This window comes from Curcuma longa, chromosome 1 (genome assembly GCF_044706935.1).
Source record: "Curcuma longa cultivar G26 ecotype Majalengka, Jawa Barat chromosome 1, ITB_CL_G26_1.1, whole genome shotgun sequence".
Lineage (NCBI taxonomy): Eukaryota > Viridiplantae > Streptophyta > Magnoliopsida > Zingiberales > Zingiberaceae > Curcuma > Curcuma longa.
Window position 1 is genome coordinate 22,718,838 of NC_133861.1, and position 21,341 is coordinate 22,740,178.

Consider the following 21,341-nt stretch of genomic DNA (forward strand, 5'->3'; position numbering starts at 1 on the left):
ATTGTAAACTAAAAGTTGAAAACACTGATTTGAGAAATTTAATAGAAAAACTAGAACGTGATATTACTTGTCTGCGATACAAGAAAAATAGTTTTCCTGAAAACTTGAATTGGTACTTTAAAAACCACAAGGGTCAATTTAGAAAAGTGCCTAAGAATTATATTCCGTCAAAATTTTTAGTTAACCCTATAGATAGGAACCTCTTTTGGGTTCCTAAATCTATCTTGAACTAATCATTTTTTTTATGCATTTAATTGGCTGACATATTTCTGCTTAGTATTATTGAGAATTATGTTCATTCATATTTTACTGAAAAAAAAATATTTTCATTCTTTGTTGATGCATAATTTGGCTATCTAATCGCTGGAAATTTTTCAAATTTTTTATAATGTTTTTTAATTTTTATGAATTTTCATTTGAAATATAAATTTTAATTTAAAAAAAAATAGAAAATGAAGTTATTCTTCTTTATCTAATTTTTTAGGACTCAGATACGATTATTAAAAAATTTTATCAGAATTTTTTAAGTAATTTAGAATTTTTAAATTTTATTCTTTAAAATTTCTGTTCTGTTCATTTTTCATTTATTTTTAGACTTGCAGAATGAATTTACAGTTGAAAATTTTTGTACAATCTCAAACTTCAATTATCGACTGACACAAAAAATTTCAAATTTTTATAACCTATTTTCGAATTTTTATGATTTCTTTATATGAAATCTAATTTTGAATTTTAAACTACTAAATCTGAAAATTTTTTATTTTTAAAACACACAAATAAAAAGTTAACTTTTAAAATATTATTTTCAACAATGTTTATCTTTTCATTGATTTGGTTTCTAATCTAAACTATTTTGGTAGAACGAAAGTAATGATGGGCTTCGTTTTATGAAGACGAAATGAACAAAATCAGTTTGGTTCAAATCAGAGGTAGTTTGGTTATTGAACCAAACGATTTAGTTTTGAACCAAATTGAACCAACTTAGTTTGATTTGAACTGAACTCAAGTTAATCGGTATATGGGTTCTGGTTGGGTTTTAGATTAGACCCAAAATCCAATAAGATGTTGTATAAGTTATGATATCGCAAGAGAATGAACGATTGGCATAATACCTTAATGGTTAGGATCAATTACAATCATTCAAACCTTAAACCCCATTAAACCCGATTTGATATAGTACCCAGTCTAGTTTACTATAGTAACTAGACTGGTCGCTACAATAAACCCTAAACCCGGTTCGGTTTGGTTTGTTTTTCTCTCGGTTCTCTCCAGCAAGGCGCGGATCTTTGGGGCCACAAAGGCGCGCGACCTTTCTCCTCCCCAATGGTGGTGGCAATTCCTGAGTGTCAATCTTCTTCCTTCCCAAGTGTCATGACTCTTCTAGAACGCCGTTGTTTCCTTCGGTGGCTGTGTGGGAGAGGAGAACAAAGAACAATCCCCCGTCTCTAGCTCTACCCACTCACGATTGCATCTAAAACTAAAATTGTGATTTCAAGGAGGTGCCGCCGGACCTGTGAGCTGTTGTCGCTGACCGAAGGAAAGGAAAGCCAAGGCACTTCCGGACTTGAGAGCTAGCTGGAAAAACCCTAGCCGCCATCATGAATCGCGACAGATCAACCCTCGCTTCCTCCTTCATGAGCAGCCTTTTGACCGCAGAACAGAGGAGCTTGCGTTGTCACTCCTCCCTCTCGATCGAACTTCTTATTTTTTAATCGCATGGACGAATGTGAGAACGAAGAAGCCGAGTGTCGCTTCTCCCTCCCAATCGCGCGCTTCGTCTTCCCTAATCGCATGGCCGACCATGAGAATGAAGAAGCTGAGTGTCGCTCCTCCCTCCCAATCGCGTGGCCAACCGTGAGAACGAAGAAGCCGAGTGTCGCTCCTCCCTCCCAATCGCGTGGCATATTCCTGCACCGATCACGTTTTCTCAATTGAGCGGCTTCTCCCGGGAGAGGCTAGCGAAGCATTCCCGAAGTTTGGTGCCCCGGCTGGATCTTCACCGGCAAGCTGCTCCTTTCACGTCTCCCTCTCGGTTTGCTGACGTTAATAATCCAGTTGGAAATCTTTTCCAATAGTCGGATGCCATTGCCGGAGTGTCGGGGTTGCTGCCAGAGCACTCTTCGTGGCAGGAAATTATTTCCGACCATTGGAGAGGTCGTTTGTTGCTATTGGAGTTGCTTCCAGATTTAGGGTTGGGGTGTTGTTACCAGGATTTGTTATTACTCGAAGCTTGTGAAGCTTCCAGAGAATGTTCCATCAATGTCGGAAAGGGTTTCCAACCGTTTATCATATATCGACGGTCAAAAGTTGACCATCAAAAACTACATCGTGAATATGATTGTTGGTGATACTTAGAAAGCCCTGAAAATTTATCGTGACAAGTGTTGTTGTGTGTTTCTGTTATTAGGATTTTTTCTCTCAAATTGATCATTGGCTAGTACCGAAGACAATGACGTGATTCGTTGCTTGAGAAGCCGTCCAGACAAGAGCTTAGCATGGATCACCAGTAGAGACGAAACTTTGACAGAGCCTCTCGATTAATGCCAATATCAATCCTGCTCAACGTCATTTGTCAGGTATGTCTAGAATAAATTATTATTCTTTAAAAATTTTAAATTTCAGTTATGTCTTGTACCTGTTGTATCCTGCATGCATGTGTTACGAGTGTTATAATAATTAGATTTAATTATTATATTTTCTTTACACTACAAGAAACTATAAAAATAGCGACGAAATATTAGCGACGAATTTTATTTTCGTTGCTAATGTAACTATTTGCGACGAAAAAAAATTTTCGTCGCTAAAACAAATATTTTGCGACGAAAATGTTATTTCGTTGCTAAATATTAGCGACGAAAGTTGTAAATTCGTCGCTAAATGATTTGTTTGCGGCGAAAATGAATTTTCGTCGCTAACATTTATCGGCAAAGGGATAAAAAATGTCGTTAGCCTTTTTTTTGCGATGAAAATGTTATTTCGTTGCTAAATATTAGCGACGAAAGTTGTAAATTCGTCGCAAATGGATAAAAATGTCGTTAGTCTTTTTTGCGACGAAAATGGTGTTTTCGTCGCTAATCTTTAATATTAGCGACGAAAAACTACGTTCGCCGCTAACCTTCGCCTAAAGCCCTAATCCCATCCCGCGACACTTTCCTATCCCATCCCGCGACACTTTCCTTCCTCTGCACGCACTCCTTTCTCCGACTTAGCTCCGACGCCTCCGCCGTCCGCCGCCTCCGACTAAAGCACAAGCAAAGTCTTCCCAAGGCTCAAACCCTAGAGCCTGAAGATAAAGCTCCGTCGTCCGCCTTCTCTTCCTTGTCCCGCTTCGTCTTCCCAAGGCTCAAACCCTAGAGCAATCGCAGAGGTTGAAGGTGCAATTTGTTTAGTGTTCTTTCGATCCCTCGGTTTCCTCTTCTTGTTCATTAGATTTGAGTTGTAAAAGTTCTTTATTTGGTTTGGAAGATCGGTACACTTTAGCTGGTAGTAGCAGGAGAGGAGATCCAGCAATGGCCGCGATTGCGCTGCAGTCTGTGCCCCTGGGGTTTCGGTTCCACCCCACGGACGAGGAGCTCGTCAACCACTACCTCAAGAACAAGATCACCGGCCAGATCAAGTCCGTAGTGGAAGTCATCGCAGAGATTGATGTCTGCAAGTGCGAGCCGTGGGAGCTTCCTGGTACTCCTGTAGTTTTGGTCTCTGGTAATGTATTTATTTGATAAAAGTGTGATTTTTTTTTTACTTGGTTATTTTGTTCGATGTTGTTGGGTGGCGTAGCGAAATCCCTGATCAAGTCGGAGGATCCCGAATGGTTCTTCTTTGCGCCAAAGGATCGGAAGTATACGAGCGGCCACAGGTCCAATCGCGCGACCAAGCACGGCAACTGGAAGGCCACTGGAAGGGACCGAAAGATACGGTCTTCTGGGGGGAAGGGTTTGCTTATCGGCATGAAAAAGACGCTGGTTTTCCATAAAGGACGAGCTCCAAAGGGCGTACGGACTTACTGGATTATGCACGAGTACCGCACAACTGAGCCGGAGTTTGAATCTGGTCGTAAGGTTTGCACATTTGTTTTCATGCTCGATTATTTTCATTCTTGTTCTATTTCCCCCGTTCCTATTTAGATTACAGAACAGTGTCTGAACTACCTCCCATTCTAATTTTAGTTATCCAACGAACATAAATTTGTGGCAACTTGATATTTCTTTCGCTGACTTGCAGTTGGACTTCATATCGATTTACAATTCCTTCAGATTTTGTTCCTTGCTCTCATTGTTCTTATTTACAGAACAGTGTCTGAACTACCTCCCATTCTAAGATGTGTTCATTTCCATCCATGATAGTACATTGAATCATAGTTTCACAAGCACAAGCAAAGGAACTACTAGATTAAGAACATAATAAATAGTTTATGAAGTAAAATTTCTCTATGTATGAGGGTTAGATGCTTATCTCCCATAAATTTCTCTAGTTTATATGACACTTTATGCAAGCACTGAACAAGAACTGAATAAAACAAAATATTTGTCGTGATGTAAGTAGTGAATCTAGTCACAACATTATTCCAAATCCTATATCTATGGCAAGTTTAAAGGTAGAAATGTTACCTGAAATATATGATATAATGGATATCTTGTGTTTATTCTTATGTTAGGAACTTGATAGACGTGGGAGGCAGATCTCTAAAATCCTAAAGCAATTAACTGGAACTGTAGAGAATGTCAGGTAAAGGAAAGCTTTGGTTTATTGAGCTGGTTTCTTTCCGTCTTGTATTGCATTTTCTTCAGTTATATGAATTACATTAGCTGCTTCACGTGTTGGTGGTTGCAGCTGTAGTATACAGGATGCACCGGTTGTGGGTGGTTGCAGCTGCAGTATACAGGATAGCACTGAATTATGAACTTTGTATTGTGAACTATATTGTTTTTGAACTATGAACTTTGTATTGTGAACTAAATGTAAATCTTTTGGAGATTTGGAGATCTTAATGTGTTTCTGGAATAAATGTGAATTCTGTGAATAAATGTTTCTGTGTGGAGCGTGATGTGAATTTTTTCTGTGTGGAACGCAGGGTGATGTGTATTTTTTCTGTGTGGAACGCTGGAGCCTGGGAAAGGGAGGGGGGGGGGTTAGGAGGGTGCGATGGTTAGCGACGAATTTAGTCAATTCGTCGCTAAACAAAAGATTAGCGACGATTTTGAATCAGCCCGTCGCTAACTTCCGCGTGTAAATTTTGGTCGTATTTTCAGGTTAGCGACGAATTAACAAAATTTCGTCGCTATTTTTAGCGACGAATGTTCGTGGTTTAACGACGTAATAAAAATCGTCTCCAATATTAGCGACGAATTTGCAAAAAATCGTCGCTAACGTTAGCGACGGATTTAGTCAATTCGTCGCTAACGTTAGCGACGAATTTTTCGGGATTAGCGACGATTATTATTTTGTCGCTAATGTTAGCAATGAATTTTTAAAAATTCGTCGCTAACCTTAATTTGCGACAAGCTTATAGCGACAAAAATAGCGACGATATATTATCGTCGCTAAGATATGTTAGCGACGAAATTATTAGGTTAGCGACGAAAATATTTCGTCGCTAAATACCTAAATTCTTGTAGTGTTAGCTGTGCACGTTTGTGAAACGTGTAAACACGCGCAACGCACTGGAACCATCTTATTTCTTAACACTAATACCTATAGTGGTGTAGCTGATTCAGAACTCTCATTTGCTTTATCACCACTCCAATGCAATGACAAACTCAGAAGCCTTTGTTAACCCATCAACACTTCTGTTTGAGTCTCCTCTACTCGTTCTGGGTTTCGTAATGTTATTTGTTGAAGATTTGTTAAAACTTACAATTGTGCAAGCCCAAAACCTCCATCGACACTAGCAAATATTCCTAACAAACCACAAAGGTCAATTAATTGCTTGATCGCACGGGGAATTAGAGACAAGGATAAACATCCTACGACGTCGAGGATTCTTAGTGATTTAAAACTACTCAAATCCTTTAGTACCTTGCTGAGCCAACTGTTGAGATGTATACTAAAAGCCTAGCTTTTTGTAAATATCTATTTTACAATAATATTGAAATAAGAATCACATTGGTCAAATGTCTGCATTTTATCTGTTAATACAGTTGTCCACTTAATTTATATTGTAGATAACATGGTGTATGGTGTCACACACAGAAGATCATATTATCAGTTCATTATAAATTATAAACAGTAGCTCACAACCAAAATGGATAGGGGCAAACCATTGGAGTGGTTGTAATGTAATTGGTATTAGTTTATCTTAACTATAAAATTATACTAGTATACTTTGTGTGTATTGAGCAGGACCGTCTGAGGTCATTCGATTTATACTAACTATATAATCGAACTAGACCTCTGTTATTATGGATGTGCATGCTCTTAATCCCTATATAATAACAAGCACATATACTTAGTATGTATTTCTTTAATTCATCAAAGGGTGAGATTTATTCGTTAAATCAAAAGGCCCGATGAGTTGGGAGATAATATTATGTATATGGTATGTTATTGATTATAGAAGGAAACTGTGTCCCAATATTTAGGCTGATGATGTCTCCTTGAGGAGCTCATAAGGATTATCATGTAAACCTTGCAGGTGGACTTAGTTTTGCATGATAATAAAGTTGAGTGGTACTACTCTTGTATTCAGAAGTTAATTAATTGAATTATTAGTAATTCAATTAATTGACAGACATACGATATCTTAAACACAGGGAGATTAATGCACTCATGATAAGAAGGAGTCCATATTATAATATGGAATTGGTGCGGTAGTTCAATAATAACTCTTTAGTGGTATGTGTTATTATTGATGGACTTGAGTTGAGTGTTAAGGGAGAACACAGGAAGCCCAAGCCCATCAGAAGGTCAAAACCAATTCCTCCTCTAGGTCCCTGTTGTAGTCTCTGGATAAAACCTCGTATTCACCTGAGAGAATTCTGTAAAAATTTCGGTTAGGAAAGTCTGTTAAGAATTTCTGAATAGAATTTCTCTGTGAAAAATTCTATTAAGGATTTATGTTAAGAAATTCTGTTAAGAATTTTCGTTATAAAATTCTGTTAAAAATTCTATTTCTTCCTTAACAAAATTTTGTTATAGAAATTTTGTTATGAAATAACAAAATTTAATTAAGAGATTTTATTAAGAAATTAATAAAATTTAATTAAAAGATTTTGTTAAGATAATAACAAAATTTAGTTAAGGAAATTTATTAAGAAACTAACAAAATCTTATCAAAAGATTTTATTAGATTTTTCTAACAAAATCTGATTAAGAAAATTTTGTTAGATTCTTTCTAAATTTTCTTGGATGGCAAAGCTATAAAAGGGAAGGATTGGGAGAGGGAAAGAATACAATTTTCTATTGGCTTCTAAACCTATGAGGGCCGGCTCCTTCCCCATCCATCTTCTCCTTTCCTTTCTTGCTAGGGCCGACTCCCATAGCAAGCATTCATCTTCTCCCTTCCTTCTTTGCTAGGGTCGGCGCCCATAGCAAGCATCCATCTTCTCCCTTCCTTCCTTGCTAGGGTCAGTGCCCAAGTGGAGAGGAAGAAGAAGGAGAAGAGGAAGAGGAAGAGGAAGAAGGAGAAGAAGAGGAGTTTCTTTGGTTTTCCTCTTTGGCCGGCTCTCCCTTCAGTCTCTTCCTTCTCCTAGCTTTAGGTGGCGCACCTTGAAAGGGTTCTATCCTTTGCTAGGGCCGGTGCCTAAAGAAGAAAGGAGAGGATAGGAAGAGAAGAAGAGAAAGAAGAAGAGGAAGAAGGAGATAGCTTCTTCCTTGAATTCTTGCCATCGGATAGAAGAAAGGAAAAGGAAGATTGGGTGGAGTTTCATCTTGGAAGATCGTTGCCCACACAACGTCCAAGAAGAGGAGAGGAATACAACAGAAGATTAAGAGGTCTTCGGGTATGTACAATCATCTATACAACCTACAAAGAAGAAAAGTACAACTATTTTATTCCGCTGCATAGTTGTTATTATTTTCTTTTGTATAGATCCTGAATACCAACATAAGAGCCCAATGATCTTATGCATTGATCAAGCACATGGTTGATCAAATATGAGGGTTGCTTGAAAAGAATCCGTCTCCGAAAAATTTTTGTCTGGCAAGAATTGAACGGAACAAAATTCCAAGTTACCAACACCAACAACAACCTTCCACGTCAAGCTATAGTAAGTTTTGGAGTTTTGTTATAAATTTGGGTAACTGCTGAAGCTTTGTGCAGTAAACTAGCTTCAAAATCTCCAACTTCTCAAGCTTATATATTCGTTCAAGTATCTTGTGAAGTTTTTCGTAGCGAAGCAAACTTAAAATTCGCAAATTAGGTAGGTCTTCGGAAGTAATTCCATAATAAGCTTTGAAAGGTGGAGGTATGTCAAGTTAACCTACTTGCTAACTTCACTGGGTAGACTTTGGATCTTATTAGTTTCTACAACTAATATATGCAAATGTACAAGTCTTACCAACCTCTTATTGAGGAACTTTAATATTGCAATTGTTGCTTTCATGCATTTTTTTTAATATGCTTGAAGTGTTATTTCCTCAATATCTTTTTGTGTCATTTTCTCATCTTTTTATAGAATCAAACTTATCAACTTATTGCTCATCTCAATTGGCATGATCGGCAGTCGAAATGGTATCTGTTTAGGATTAATTTCCAAACATAAATAGCGAAGCACCTTGAAAACGCAGTTGAATCTTCGGTGACCTTCAACGCAAGTAGAGACCATCCTTGGAATTAGGAATATAATGGCTCTCAATCCAACCTACTGATTCAGTTGGTAAGAGGTATTCAGCGGTCAACACATGTAAGAGGACATGATAACCATTCTCAATATTAGCAAGTAGATGACGGAACATAAATATTGAAGTGAGAAAGGATTGAATCTTGACGAAGCTGAGATAATATCCTCATCCATCGTGGTCAACTGTAATTTCTCGATTTACCTCCTCATATATGGTCGTGGGACCGACCGTGTGGAGCCGTTGGAGTGACGGATTTCACTTTTTGCTGAAGTAGATGACGATATTAGTGTACTCATACGTTGACAAGATGCAAATTCATAAGCATATAAAATTCTTCTCGTACAGTAGGTAAGGGACCCGGAAATGTTGCGTGAACATCGTGGTTTAACGATCCAACAATCTTTTGGCAAATGGAAGTTGATGAAAGGGTTGCTTATTGGCAAATGGAATGAAATCATGAACTCATCGTCCTGCTTCGATGGGATTGTCGTTCTCTTGAATAATTCCACTCATGCATCCTCCGATAAGGGATTGAAGCAGCATGTTATAATATCATTCGCCTCATTTAGAAAACCCATGTCACTTACTAATCGTGTTGCTGATCTGTAGATGATCAAGACTCCACTTCCCAACCCACCTACATGAAACAGGATGTTCTTCAACTCATTCCACTCTTATTGCGTCCAAGTCTTTTTGGAGTGGGTTCATAGAACCCATGGGGTCCCTCCGAAGATGACCCATGGCAGATCCTCTTAGCACAAGAGAATGCAAGTCCCACAACATCTTTTTAAGCTCTACTAGAATAACGTGGCGAAAGTGCACTTGTTGGATGTTACCCACATTCAATGAAATGATGCAAACTTACTTCCCGGTCCAAGATTCAGCTGAGCAACGCTTCAACATCTATAACTGTTAGAATTGACGGCTTATAGGATACTTACGCTTTGTTTGAAAGAAGGTGAGGGAATGGGAAGGAAAGGTAAATACGGGGAAGGTAATTTTAAACCTTGGAAAGGAGTGAGGGAAGAGGAGGGAAGGGTAAATTTTAACCTTTCTTCCCATGAAAAAGGAAGATTTTCTTACACTCCAATTTAGGGTGTAAGAAAAGGGAAAACAACTCTAAATATTGTTTGTTCTAATTTATCCCTGTTTTAAAATATTAATTCTCAAATAATTTATTTAATCTAAAATTTTTAAATTTATCTAACCGAGTATGATCTTTTCACTTTTTTCTTACATTAGTAAATTTTTATAAAAATATATATATAAATATTAATTTATCCTTTGTCGTACTAAAGTATATCGATTCTATATTTCGCATGCTTATTGTATATCTATTCATTATTTTTTTAATTTTTTTATTTAAATCATAAATATTAATTTTAGTTGATCTCATAAGATGATTTTGACAAAAAAAAATCTTACATCGATTTAATGATTATATATATATTTTTCACATGTAAATTTATTTTAAGAAGTAAGGATATTTTTTATAATTTTATATATTTAACTTTCAATTATTTTCCTTTTCTCTCAAACAAAGTAACACATGTTACATTAATGAACTTTCATTTCCTTCCAAATAAAGAAAATATAAATATTTTCCTTTCCCTTTCTTTTCTTCTCTTTCCCTTTCTTCCTTTTTCTTTAATAAACTTTCTCTTACCCTATCCAAACATAGTATTAAATGTGTGACGTCTTTAATTTTTTCTCTACCTTCTTTTTTTTTCTTTTACTAAAGAAAAAGTAATTGGTGGAAGTTCTTTCATTTATTGAAGTGGGTTTTAACCAAAAGTATTTACACAACATGCTCTCTGTCTATTAATGGTGTCCCAGCCATGGATATGAAAAAGTAGATTAATGACATCGTCATGAGCTTTGAGCCATTATCGGGCATTCCCATCCCTGCGTCGGGTTCAGTATCCAGTTGAGTCTGAGGGGCAGGTCCCATCATTTTATTCACAAGAAACAAATCAAAGAAGGAATTTAAACATCAAACCGCATGGCAAGTCCAACAATGAAAGTCAGACAATTACTGTTATTCTTTGGTTTTCAAGTTCAATTGTAGTAAAAAAATTAAAATTTATCGTCCAACGGTTTCACACAGTCGATTCCACAATCATCTATGAAGAAGTAAATTGAAAAACTATAATTGGCTATTATGGAGAAAGTATTTTTTCAACTTCGTCGAGATTCGATCCTTGTTCATTGTAATAATATTTACTCTGCAGAAACTAACTTAACTTTGCCTCGAGAGCTTATTTTTATCAAGTGACACAACTTGATCTGTTAGGTGCTGGAAAGCCTGGAATAAAAAAAAAAACCTCAACATGGGACATGACCCGGTCAAATGGCACAACCAACTCTGTTCTCTACCAAACCTATAGAAAGTTGTAAGCACACGATTTTGATTGCTATGATTAGGAGTGAGCAAAAGTTCGATTAATTCACAAATTTAATCTTTTTTAACAACATATCAATTAATTATTTCAGATAATTTAATTCGATTTTCGATTTTAAAACTTCTAATTCAGTTAAATTAAATAAATTAATATTTTTATCAAATGATACAGTCTCATCATGTTAGGTGCTAGAATGAAAAAAAAGGATTCTCAACACGGGACACCACCATGTCAAATGGCACAGCCAACTCGTGTTCTCCACCGCGACTAATCTAAAATGCAATGTAAGTAACCGCAGTGTACAATTTACTAGATGTAGAGATTTTATCTACGCTTAATGTTTATGTCGATAAGCATAAACGGGATATTAACAAGATATCTGAATCCTTGATTTTTCATCATGAATAGTGTTTTCTTGTAGGTTTGTATCAAACTCTAATTAAAGGGGATTAGCTATTTTATTCTGTTTAAGAGAAAAATAATTTAGGAATGTCATTAATTAGAAATTGGTATTGATCTTGATGATAGAAGATCCTTTCACAAGAATCATCAGAATAAATTACAAATTTATTATCATAAATCAACTGTAAAATTGAAGAAAGAAGAAGTAACTGTCAATATATTGGCCGACCACATGATGTCTTCGAGCGCCGGCAGGAGCTCGTCGGCGCACAACCACAAGCACAGATTCCGCCAGCGCAAAGAATTGTGTGCCGATCTCCAGCCTCCCCGTCCTCCCCTTGTTCTCTCCCTCCATCCACACCCTGCCGTGCCACGTGCTTGCCGCTACGCTCGCCAGCTTCGACACCACGCTGCTCGCCGGCTCCTTCGTCGTGATCATCATCCCTCCTTTGCTCGCCCCTTCGAACAGAGGAGAAAGGTTGAAGCCCTCCGAGAACGATATCAAATGGAAAGCGTTCAACTTCTCTGGCTCCTCCGCTGGATGCGACACAATCTGTTCTTCCTTCTTTGCTCGCCACACCCCAGTACGTTAGTCGTCGACTCGTCGGCATCACCCCCGCAGGTTCGCGGTCGCCGACCATGCATCCGTTGCCGCCATATCACCCGCCACGTGTCTGCCGTCATCGCCGCGAACGCGCTTCGGCAGCGGGGACTCATGGACGATCGGCGCATGCAATACAATAATAGTCTGCTGCCGAACCTCGCGCTGTAAAGTAAAGCGTTCATCTATTTTCTTTCGATCAGGATAAAAGAAAGGGAGCTCTTATTTTTTGTCCTGCTCTGGCGGCGAATTCTCCGTGTAAACTGGCCCTGGAAAGCGGCTGTCCTCGCGCTGGCCATTCGACATTTCAACTGGTGTCATGGAGTTTGCGCCGGTGACCCCGCTGTTTGTTGGATGTCGTTGACAAAATTTAATGCAAACATCGGGAGAGAAACTGATAGGCTCAATCGGAACGTGATAAAGGAGCAGGGCGACGGCGAGTGGCTGTAAGCATCAATCGATCACATTGCGTGCCACGCTTTCTCCTTCTTTCTTGTGATTCCAGTTCCCAGCCAACGCCGCTCCCTCCACCTCGCTCGATCCCGCCGTTAATTAATTCCACCATTTCCTCCGATCCCAGTTGACACCAGTTTTCGACTTGCCATGGCTTCCCCGCTCCACAACGGCGCAGGTGGAGGCGCCTCCACCGCCGCCGCCCACCCTTCCACCCCTCCTTCACCGGCACTTCATCATCGCCGACGCCTCCACGTGTTCACTCTGCTGCTCCGCCTCGTCACCTTCGGCTTCGCCCTGGCCGCCGTCATCGTCACCGCCACCATCTCCTCCCCTTCCTGGCTCCGCTTCCACTCTTTCCGGTACTTATTTCTCCTTCCCTCTCCGTTTCCGAATGCGACTGTGTCTCTTTTCTGTTGATGTTGGGGAACACTGACGCAGCTTCGTGCTCGCCGCGAACGCGATCGTGGCCGCCTACTCTCTCTTTGAGACGTGCGCCTCCGTTTACCAGATCCTGACGGGCGGCGCCACCCTCTTCCCGGAGCCCATGCAGCTCCTCTTTGACTTCGCTCACGACCAGGCCAGCCTCGTAGTCTCAGCAAGATCACCGCTTTTACTTCGTAACAAATCAGTACATAAATAATCTAGCTCTTGCGCGTGCATATGGATCAGGCCTTCGCATACATGGCAATGGCGGCGGGGGCAGCGGCGGCGGCGGATGCGAGACGGCTGAGGGGCGGGGGAGCGTGCGAGGGCGGGTTCTGCGTGCAGGCGGACATAGCGGTGGCCATGGGGTTCGCGGCCTTCGGCTTCCTGGCGCTGACAGCGCTGGTAACCGGGTATCGGATCGCCGGCTACCTCACGACCGGTTCCCGTCAAGAAAGCTGGTAGCGCTGCAGGGAAGCCCCAAGTTTGTGTCTCCACCTTCCTTTTTGGCAATGGTTGCCTATGAATAATGAATAGCCAATTATAGGCATTACTCTTATGTAGATAAGGGATAGCAAAGTATAGATCTTTGTTTTGTAAGTTTAGAATTTATATTTGTATGAGAAGAAGGGAGAAAAAGGAAGAGAAGAGGAGGAAGATACTAGAGAAAGGAATGGGAGAAGAGGTAGAAGAAAAGTATAAAGTCAAAGTGGAGACTTCTTTGTTTTACAATACTAGAGAAAAGTCAAAGTGGAGACTTTTACGTAGAGAAAAGTCAACGTTTACCTTTTATGTCAAAACAATCTTGAAAACAGCTCTATTATGGAAGGGTTTTTCCATGAACAAGAGTGGCCATCATTCATTTGAACCATGTGGTTCTTCTCTCTTGTCCCTCCATTACTTCCTGGTCAACACCAACCAGGTTATGAGCACCGCCACTTAGTCAACCCATGCCCAAAGTGTCATTGCCACCCACAATGCACCATTCTTTTTGATGTTGCTAGGATCGATCGACATGAGCAGGACTATAAGCTTTTCATATTCAATTAGACCAGAGACTCCCACAGGAGACTCTGTTGATAGACACCCAAGAGGGTCATGGGTGACAAATTTAGTCAATTGAGTCGTGGAAATAGTATTTGATGCGTATGTATGATGCGGCAATCTCCCTTATAAGTCACATCTTGAAGGTCAAGAGTCGTACGAAGATTACGGGTCATGCTAATCTGACAGCACAAGTTAAAACAGGTCAAGAGAAAGATAACTCCACCTTAGTGAAATTTTAATGTGCTCAGACGTCATCTCGGTTTCAAACATCATCTCGATCTCAGACTCCATCTCGGTCTCCGACATCATCTCCGTCTCAAACGTCATTTCAACTTCAAACGTCATCTCAGCCTTAGATGTCATTTCGATTTCAAACATCATTTCAGTCTCAAACTTTATCTCAGTTTTAAATGTCATCTCGACATCAGATGTCATCTCGATCTCAAGGCCGACCCATCCTAGCTCTGACTCATGTCCCGATTTCACGCACCTCTAAGCCCGTCCCATATTCTAAGTATGAGTTCTTGTCCTTTGTAGGCTTGTAAATAGAAGTTGCAAATATTTTTGAAATACGGGACAGTCTAAGAATAAAAAAATGGTTACAAGGTTGTCAGATCTGATCCCCAAATACCCTCTTATCAGCATATAACGTCAAAAAAAAATGAAACCAATCAACGGTTGTCAAATCTAGTCTTCTTGTACACTCCCATAATGATGTCGCCCTGATCGACGTAGAGATGTTTTTTGGATGACTATATAAACCCTAAAAAATATACGCCAAATAGGGACTTTTTTCTTATTTACTTTTTTTGTTTCTTGTTTTCTTCTTCAAGAACAATCCTAACTTGAGGGTCAGAGTGACTCGTCGGGATCCTCTAGCACCAAATTGATCCTCCGTTGGAGAGTTTCAAGTTACTTATGTTGTCTCCGAAGACCACCTCCGAAGAGCTCACACCTCAGATCGTTCGTTAATTGATGGGTTGACCGTCCGATTGGCCAGAACAGTATTGTTGGTCACAATTTTGAATGAGTAAGATTTTAATCGACTTAGGGAGCAAGGATTCATTCAACGGATGAACATAATATATATAGCTTTACATGCGTCTATTATTGTGCATAAGGCATACCAATAGAAAGGAGAATGAACGGATGTCATGTGAATATTACAACATTAGTTTTCGGTGGAGATCGAGCAATCAATTGAATTGATTTTAGGTTGTATTAGATTAGATATTAACAAAAGTCATTCTAATTTGAGGAAAAAAAATCTAAAAAAATAAATAAAAGTTTGCTCAACCTTCCAAAAGCTGTACAAAGATGCCATATTTGGACTCAAATGGGCTAGACTAGGTCATACTCTGCTTGAGCTAGCCCAATAAAAGGTGAGAGCCTAACAATAATTATAGACCTCAAATTAAGCTTACAAAAATTAACTATTCTATTAGTTATCGACGATAAATGTTTTTAATTTTTTTATTTATATAAAAAATATATTTCAAAATTTTAAATATTAAAAAAAAAAAAAAAATTAGACCCGACCTGACTCACGCGATCGAGCTTGTGCTTAGCGAGGGAATAATTCATGTCGTGTTGTGCCTGAACAAGCGGTTGGCTTCTTAGTTTTCAAGAAGTTTGGTAGTTGGTTGGAATATTTTTCAGGCACCAGACTCGGTTTTTCCTTTAGATTTCTTGGTGAAATCCAGAAATGCAAAATCTAGGAAGGATTCAGTGTCAAGGATCCTTACTAACTGCAAGATCCAACAGAATTTATATCTAAACTTTCAGTTGATGGATATCGAAACTTGCTTTCTATATCTGGCACGATCGGGAATTATAAACACAAACGGGGCTTGTGATAATTTTATGATTGTATGAAAAATTATGGTATTTTTTTTTCAGTGTTAATCTTATGTAATTAACTTCAGTAAAAAAATGGAATCTGTGATCTCAGTGGTCCTACATGGTAAATCAAAAAGTTGCAGTTGATTACAATAGAAAAGAGCATTACCTCGACTTTACCGAGATTAGATTCTTATCCACTTCAATAATTCTGTTTCATTGTAACCAATTCAACTATATCCTAAAAACGAATCTTCTGTAATTAACAAACTTATATGAGACGAAGACAATCAATCCATGAGAATTCTCTCCCTTGAAAATTAAGAGCAGTTGAGTTGATTGATGACAAAAGAAGGATATCTTGATCCTAGAAGATAAAGATCGGATCTTAACATCTGTTTCAAATATCGAACAAGTCAATTCGAGTGATACAAGACAAAGTCATCCTCGACCCATCTTGCTTAAAAAAAAGTTTAAAAAGGAGGAAAATCTGAATGAGGATTTGATGTAACTCGAGGAGGGTCGGTCGGTCTCTATGGGTGGTCCTTTCCGCTAAATAATACTCGACAGCAATCGATCGACGTCATATATTTAATCGGACTTCATTCGACTTTGTTCTTTAGTCTGACTTGAAAGGGGGACATGTGATGGTACACGATCAGTTGGTTTCACTTCTTAATGTTGTATATTTGAATGAAAAAAAAAATGGTGGAAGGAGGAAGCTCCTTTGTAAATGAGAATTTAGTCTCACATTGAAAGTTTTAAGGCATAGTGGTTGATTTATATTGTGTCACAAGAATTGATGTTGTGAACAAATGCTTAGGGTGCAAATCTAGAGCTCGGATTGCACTATTCATAAGGTAACTTGTGTGCGAGCGCAACCTGTGCGCGTTGAATGTAGAAAACTACGTTGAACGCAAGCCTCGACATCATCCTCTAAGGAGATATAAAATTATATATATATAAAACAAGAAGCCACCACCACCTCCCCATCTCTCTCACTCGTGTTAGCATTCAGGTCTCAGTTCACCGCGATCTGCCTGTGCTTGGTGGTTAGCATGGTTCTGTCGTTGTATCTTGGGAAACAGACGTCCGTCGTGACCTCTAAGCACTGCCGGAGGGGACGAATCTGTTTTAAGAAAACTACGTTGAACGCAAGCCTCGACATCATCCTCTCGGCGACTCGGCCGACTCGGCACTTTGCTCTCGGTCAACTTGACACTCGGCGTCTCGGCCGACTCGACACTCGGCGAGTCGATCATGTGATTGACTTAGCATTAGTGATCAGGAAAACACCAGTCCCTGCTGGCAGCTTGAAATTATCAGTTCAAGCCATCTCTACAGATAAGATGAATTGTATTATAATTCAGTAAAATATTAATCTCTCCGGCAAAGATTGTCCAGCACTTAATCAGTTGGGCCCATTTTCGAGTACTCTTGGATTGTCAATATTTTTTCCCGAGCATTTAACCTTCGCCTATTTCATAATATCTCAATTGGACTCGAAAAGATTGCTCGGGACCGATATCCCCGAGCCATAAACATTTGTGTTTAGAGCAGCATCCCCAAGTACTAAATGGGGCCAGCATCCCTAGCACTAAAGGTGGTTAGCATCTTTGAGTACTAAATAAGACCAACATCCCAGAACATTTAACCTGCATTTAGTGACATCCCACTCGGATTTGAAAAAGTCACATGGAATTTGTCCCTCACGTACTCAACGTCCATTAAATGACAACTCATTCGGACTCTGGAGACGCATCTCAAAATTAGATGCTTGGCCAAATCAGTACTTGGCTTCAACTCTTGACGATTTGGCGGATAGGCATCATCCATGTTGAGATTCTCCTCAATGGTCGTTGCCTTTCAGTGCCCTTACCGCTTTGTAAAAGGGATACTTGTTGGTGAATATCTTCAACGGATATCCCTTAATTTCTCCACAAATGGATAATTAATAGATATATGACATCTCACAGGGAGATTCTTCTCAACAATTTTCCTGTAACTGCCCCTCTAAAGGAGAGTTGTCGGACACACATTACTTATGTGGGCATTCTCGGAGTCGCGGCTCAACGACTATCACTCTTCTATTCCCTAACCGCCTCTCCAAGGACAATCACATGGAGATCCTTTTCGTCGACTATATAATAGCCAAGCATGGAGATAACTTTTCTCCATTACTCTCTATCTCTCTCACACATCTATGTGAGTTCCTTTCTTTGATTCAATTCTGATTTGAACGTCTGAGTGGTCATGCTGATAATGTTGGCCAACCCTAACGCACATCTTTTCGTATGACATTGGAGTTTCGCCAGCTAGCAATTCAGCGTAACCTCAACTTGAAAGGTATTTGAGAAAGGAGGAGGAGTCCAAGCAAATGAAAAGGATACCATCGTCCACATTGAAAAAAAGATATAAGAACAAATTAAGTGGATCCAAAAAGCATAACAAAAGACTTATTTGTGAAATTCAACTAGCATGAACTTAGAGCATCTCCAATGGATGCCCTATTCCACCATTTTGGGGTAAAAAAAACACCAAATAACTCCAATGGATACCCCAAATTTGGCACCATTTTGGTGCAAGTGAACAGTGCAGCACCAGGATGGTGCTGCACTGTTCACTTGCACCAAAATGGTGCAAGTAATTATTTATTTTAAATAAATATATTATAATATTTAATCTATATTTCAAATATTCTTAAATATTATAAATTAATATTATTTAATTAAATTAAATTTCTTTTGTAAATTTTATATATTATAAATTTATATTAGTTATTAACTTAAATGAGTAGTATTTAAAATATTTGTTATATTATTAAGATTATAAATATTTTAAAATTTATAATATTGATAATTTCATAACAAACACACAATTAAACATTTAAAATTTCAAAATGCATAATATAAAAAACATACCCAGCATACAATTTAATTTAAAGATGCAACAAACTTTAAAGTAAACATACATTTAAAATAACTATTAATATTCTGGAAAATCACTTCCCAAGAAACCACCGAAATAATCCTGAAATTTACCGGAGTCATTCAAAGGATCTTGAGATTCTTGTCCTTCTTCTTGAGAAGAATTGAATTTAGATCCTTCTCCTTGATATGGAATTGATTGAGATTTTTGATTTTTAGTCCTCTTTTGCATAATTCTGACTTGTTCACCGTGAATAAATTCACGCATTATCGGATCGGCGATGATATTCAAATCTTTGAATAAAATTTTATTCTCTTCCTTGAATATAGCAACATCGGTACTTCGATCCAATGCCGCAACAAGTTCGTCATTCTGTGAAACTATTTTTGCGAGTGGTTGCTCATTCTTTCTCTTCAGTTTTGCTTTCTTCACCCCAATAGGTCGTTTAGTTGAAGTACCACCACTGTCCGAATCAGTGATGTTAAGATTAAACGAAGAGCAGGGACGGATCCAGAAATTAAAGATGAACTGTGCTAACTTTAAGTATGAAAAGGATGAATTAAACATCAAAATATAAATAAAGAAAGAACCCATTAATTTTTCTTTGATACTAAATTATAAATTTGTATCTAATTTTTTTAAAGTTAGATTAAAACTCAAAATAGCTGAATTTTATGTAATTTTTAAAAAATTAAATTAAAGTCCAATTATGTATTCATCAACAAATAAAAATTAGATTAAAATCCAATTATGTATTCATCAACAAGTAAAAATTAGATTAAAATCCAATTATGTATTCATCAACAAATAAAGAGAGACAAAGAGGCTCGCCCCTTTGTCTACGTCACCTCAAGAGTCTGACGAAGAGACACGTGGAGATGAAGATGAATAAACATCTTTCTCGAGATTATAAGATTGAGAATAATCAGCTTGAGCAATTTGTTGTTGCACTCTTGTAGATGCAGTTTTGACGTTGTCACTATTGAATTTCTCAATACCTTGAAGAATGTTCCACACATGTCCAAATTTGAAGCCCTTTGAGTAATTAGGATCTTGCACTAATAACATTTGAGCACGATTCATCTGTAAAAAAATAATATAATTATGAAACAAAATTAATAACTAAATTAGATATTGATTATTAAATTGAAATACTCTACAAAATAAATAATGATAACAACTTACAATATCTTCCTCTGATGCTCCACTTGGATTCATTTCTTCGATTTACCGTATGCAACCCTTCAATTTGGAAATAGCAGCAATGATGGTAGTCATTCTTTTTTGTAATGATCTTCTAGGTCGCTCTGAATTTTTAAAATTTGGATCTAGATTATACTCCATCTCAACTCTTGCCCAAAATTGATCCTTCTTTTGGTTGATTCCTACTATTGGATTTTGAGAAATATGAAGATAAACATGACATAAATGTTTATCTTCTTCAACTGAGTAGGATGATGAACGAGACGAACTCATTTTTTTCAAGGGTAAAGGTGCATTGTGGTGGCCATGTCTAGTATGCCATTATATAGGAAAAACTTATGTGTATTGTATAAGATTTGTGTGTGCATTGTGATGTCTTGTCTTCTGACATAATGATAATGGTGTGTGCATTGTGATGTCTCATCGCCGGTAAAATAATAATGTTGTGTGTGCATTGTAATGTCTCATCTTCTAACATAATGATAATGGTGTGTGCACTGTGATGTCTCGTCTTTTGACATAATGATAATGGTGTGTGCATTGTGATGTCCCGTCGCCGGTAAAATAATAATGTTGTGTGTGCATTGTGATGTCCCGTCTTCTGACATAATGATAATGGTGTGTGCATTGTGATGTCCCGTCGCCGGTAAAATAATAATATTGTGTGTGCATTGTGATGTCTCATCTTCTGACATAATGATAATGATGTGTGCATTGTGATGTCCCGTCGCCGGTAAAATAATAATGTTGTGTGTGCATTGTGATGTCTCATCTTCTGACATAATGATAATGGTGTGTGCATTATGATGTCCCGTCGCCGGTAAAATAATAATGTTGTGTGTGCATTGTGATGTCTCATCTTCTGACATAATGATAATGGTGTGTGCATTGTGATGTCCTGTCGCCTGCAAACATAATAATGTTGTGTGTGCATTGTGATGTCCCGTCTTCTGACATAATGATAATGGTGTGTGCATTGTGATGTCCCGTCGCCTGCAAACATAATAATGTTGTGTGTGCATTGTGATGTCCCGTCTTCTGACATAATGATAATGGTGTGTGCATTGTGATGTCCCGTCGCCTGCAAACATAATAATGTTGTGTGTGCATTGTGATGTCCCGTCTTCTGACATAATGATAATGGTGTGTGCATTGTGATGTCCCATCGCCTGCAAAAATAATAATGTTGTGTGCATTATGCATTATAAATACATACCATAACTGAAAACAATTCAACCACATTCTTCATCTCAAAAATTGAA

The 21,341-nt window shown here is 38.3% G+C and overlaps 1 protein-coding gene and 1 pseudogene across 1 annotated transcript; one reads left to right on the plus strand and one right to left on the minus strand.

Annotated features, from left to right (window-relative positions):
• Nucleotides 1-4,743: 4,743 nt before the first annotated feature.
• LOC141826317 (uncharacterized) lies at nt 4,744-8,762 on the minus strand (annotated as a pseudogene).
• Nucleotides 8,763-12,204: 3,442 nt separating this feature from the next.
• On the plus strand, nt 12,205-13,836 carry LOC141846247 (CASP-like protein 4C1). Its single transcript, XM_074734258.1, has 3 exons — nt 12,205-12,998; nt 13,078-13,216; nt 13,309-13,836. Exons 1-3 carry the CDS (start codon nt 12,787-12,789, stop codon nt 13,525-13,527), a joined length of 570 nt encoding a protein of 189 aa, XP_074590359.1. The 5' UTR covers nt 12,205-12,786; the 3' UTR covers nt 13,528-13,836.
• Nucleotides 13,837-21,341: the final 7,505 nt, after the last annotated feature.

Coding starts and splice junctions, on each gene's coding strand:
- LOC141846247 (XM_074734258.1), top strand. CDS start 12,787: ATGGCTTCCCCGCTCCACAACGGCGCAGGTGGAGGCGCCTCCACCGCC. Junction 12,999..13,077: donor CTCCGCTTCCACTCTTTCCG/GTACTTATTTCT, acceptor ACACTGACGCAG/CTTCGTGCTCGCCGCGAACG. Junction 13,217..13,308: donor TTGACTTCGCTCACGACCAG/GCCAGCCTCGTA, acceptor CATATGGATCAG/GCCTTCGCATACATGGCAAT.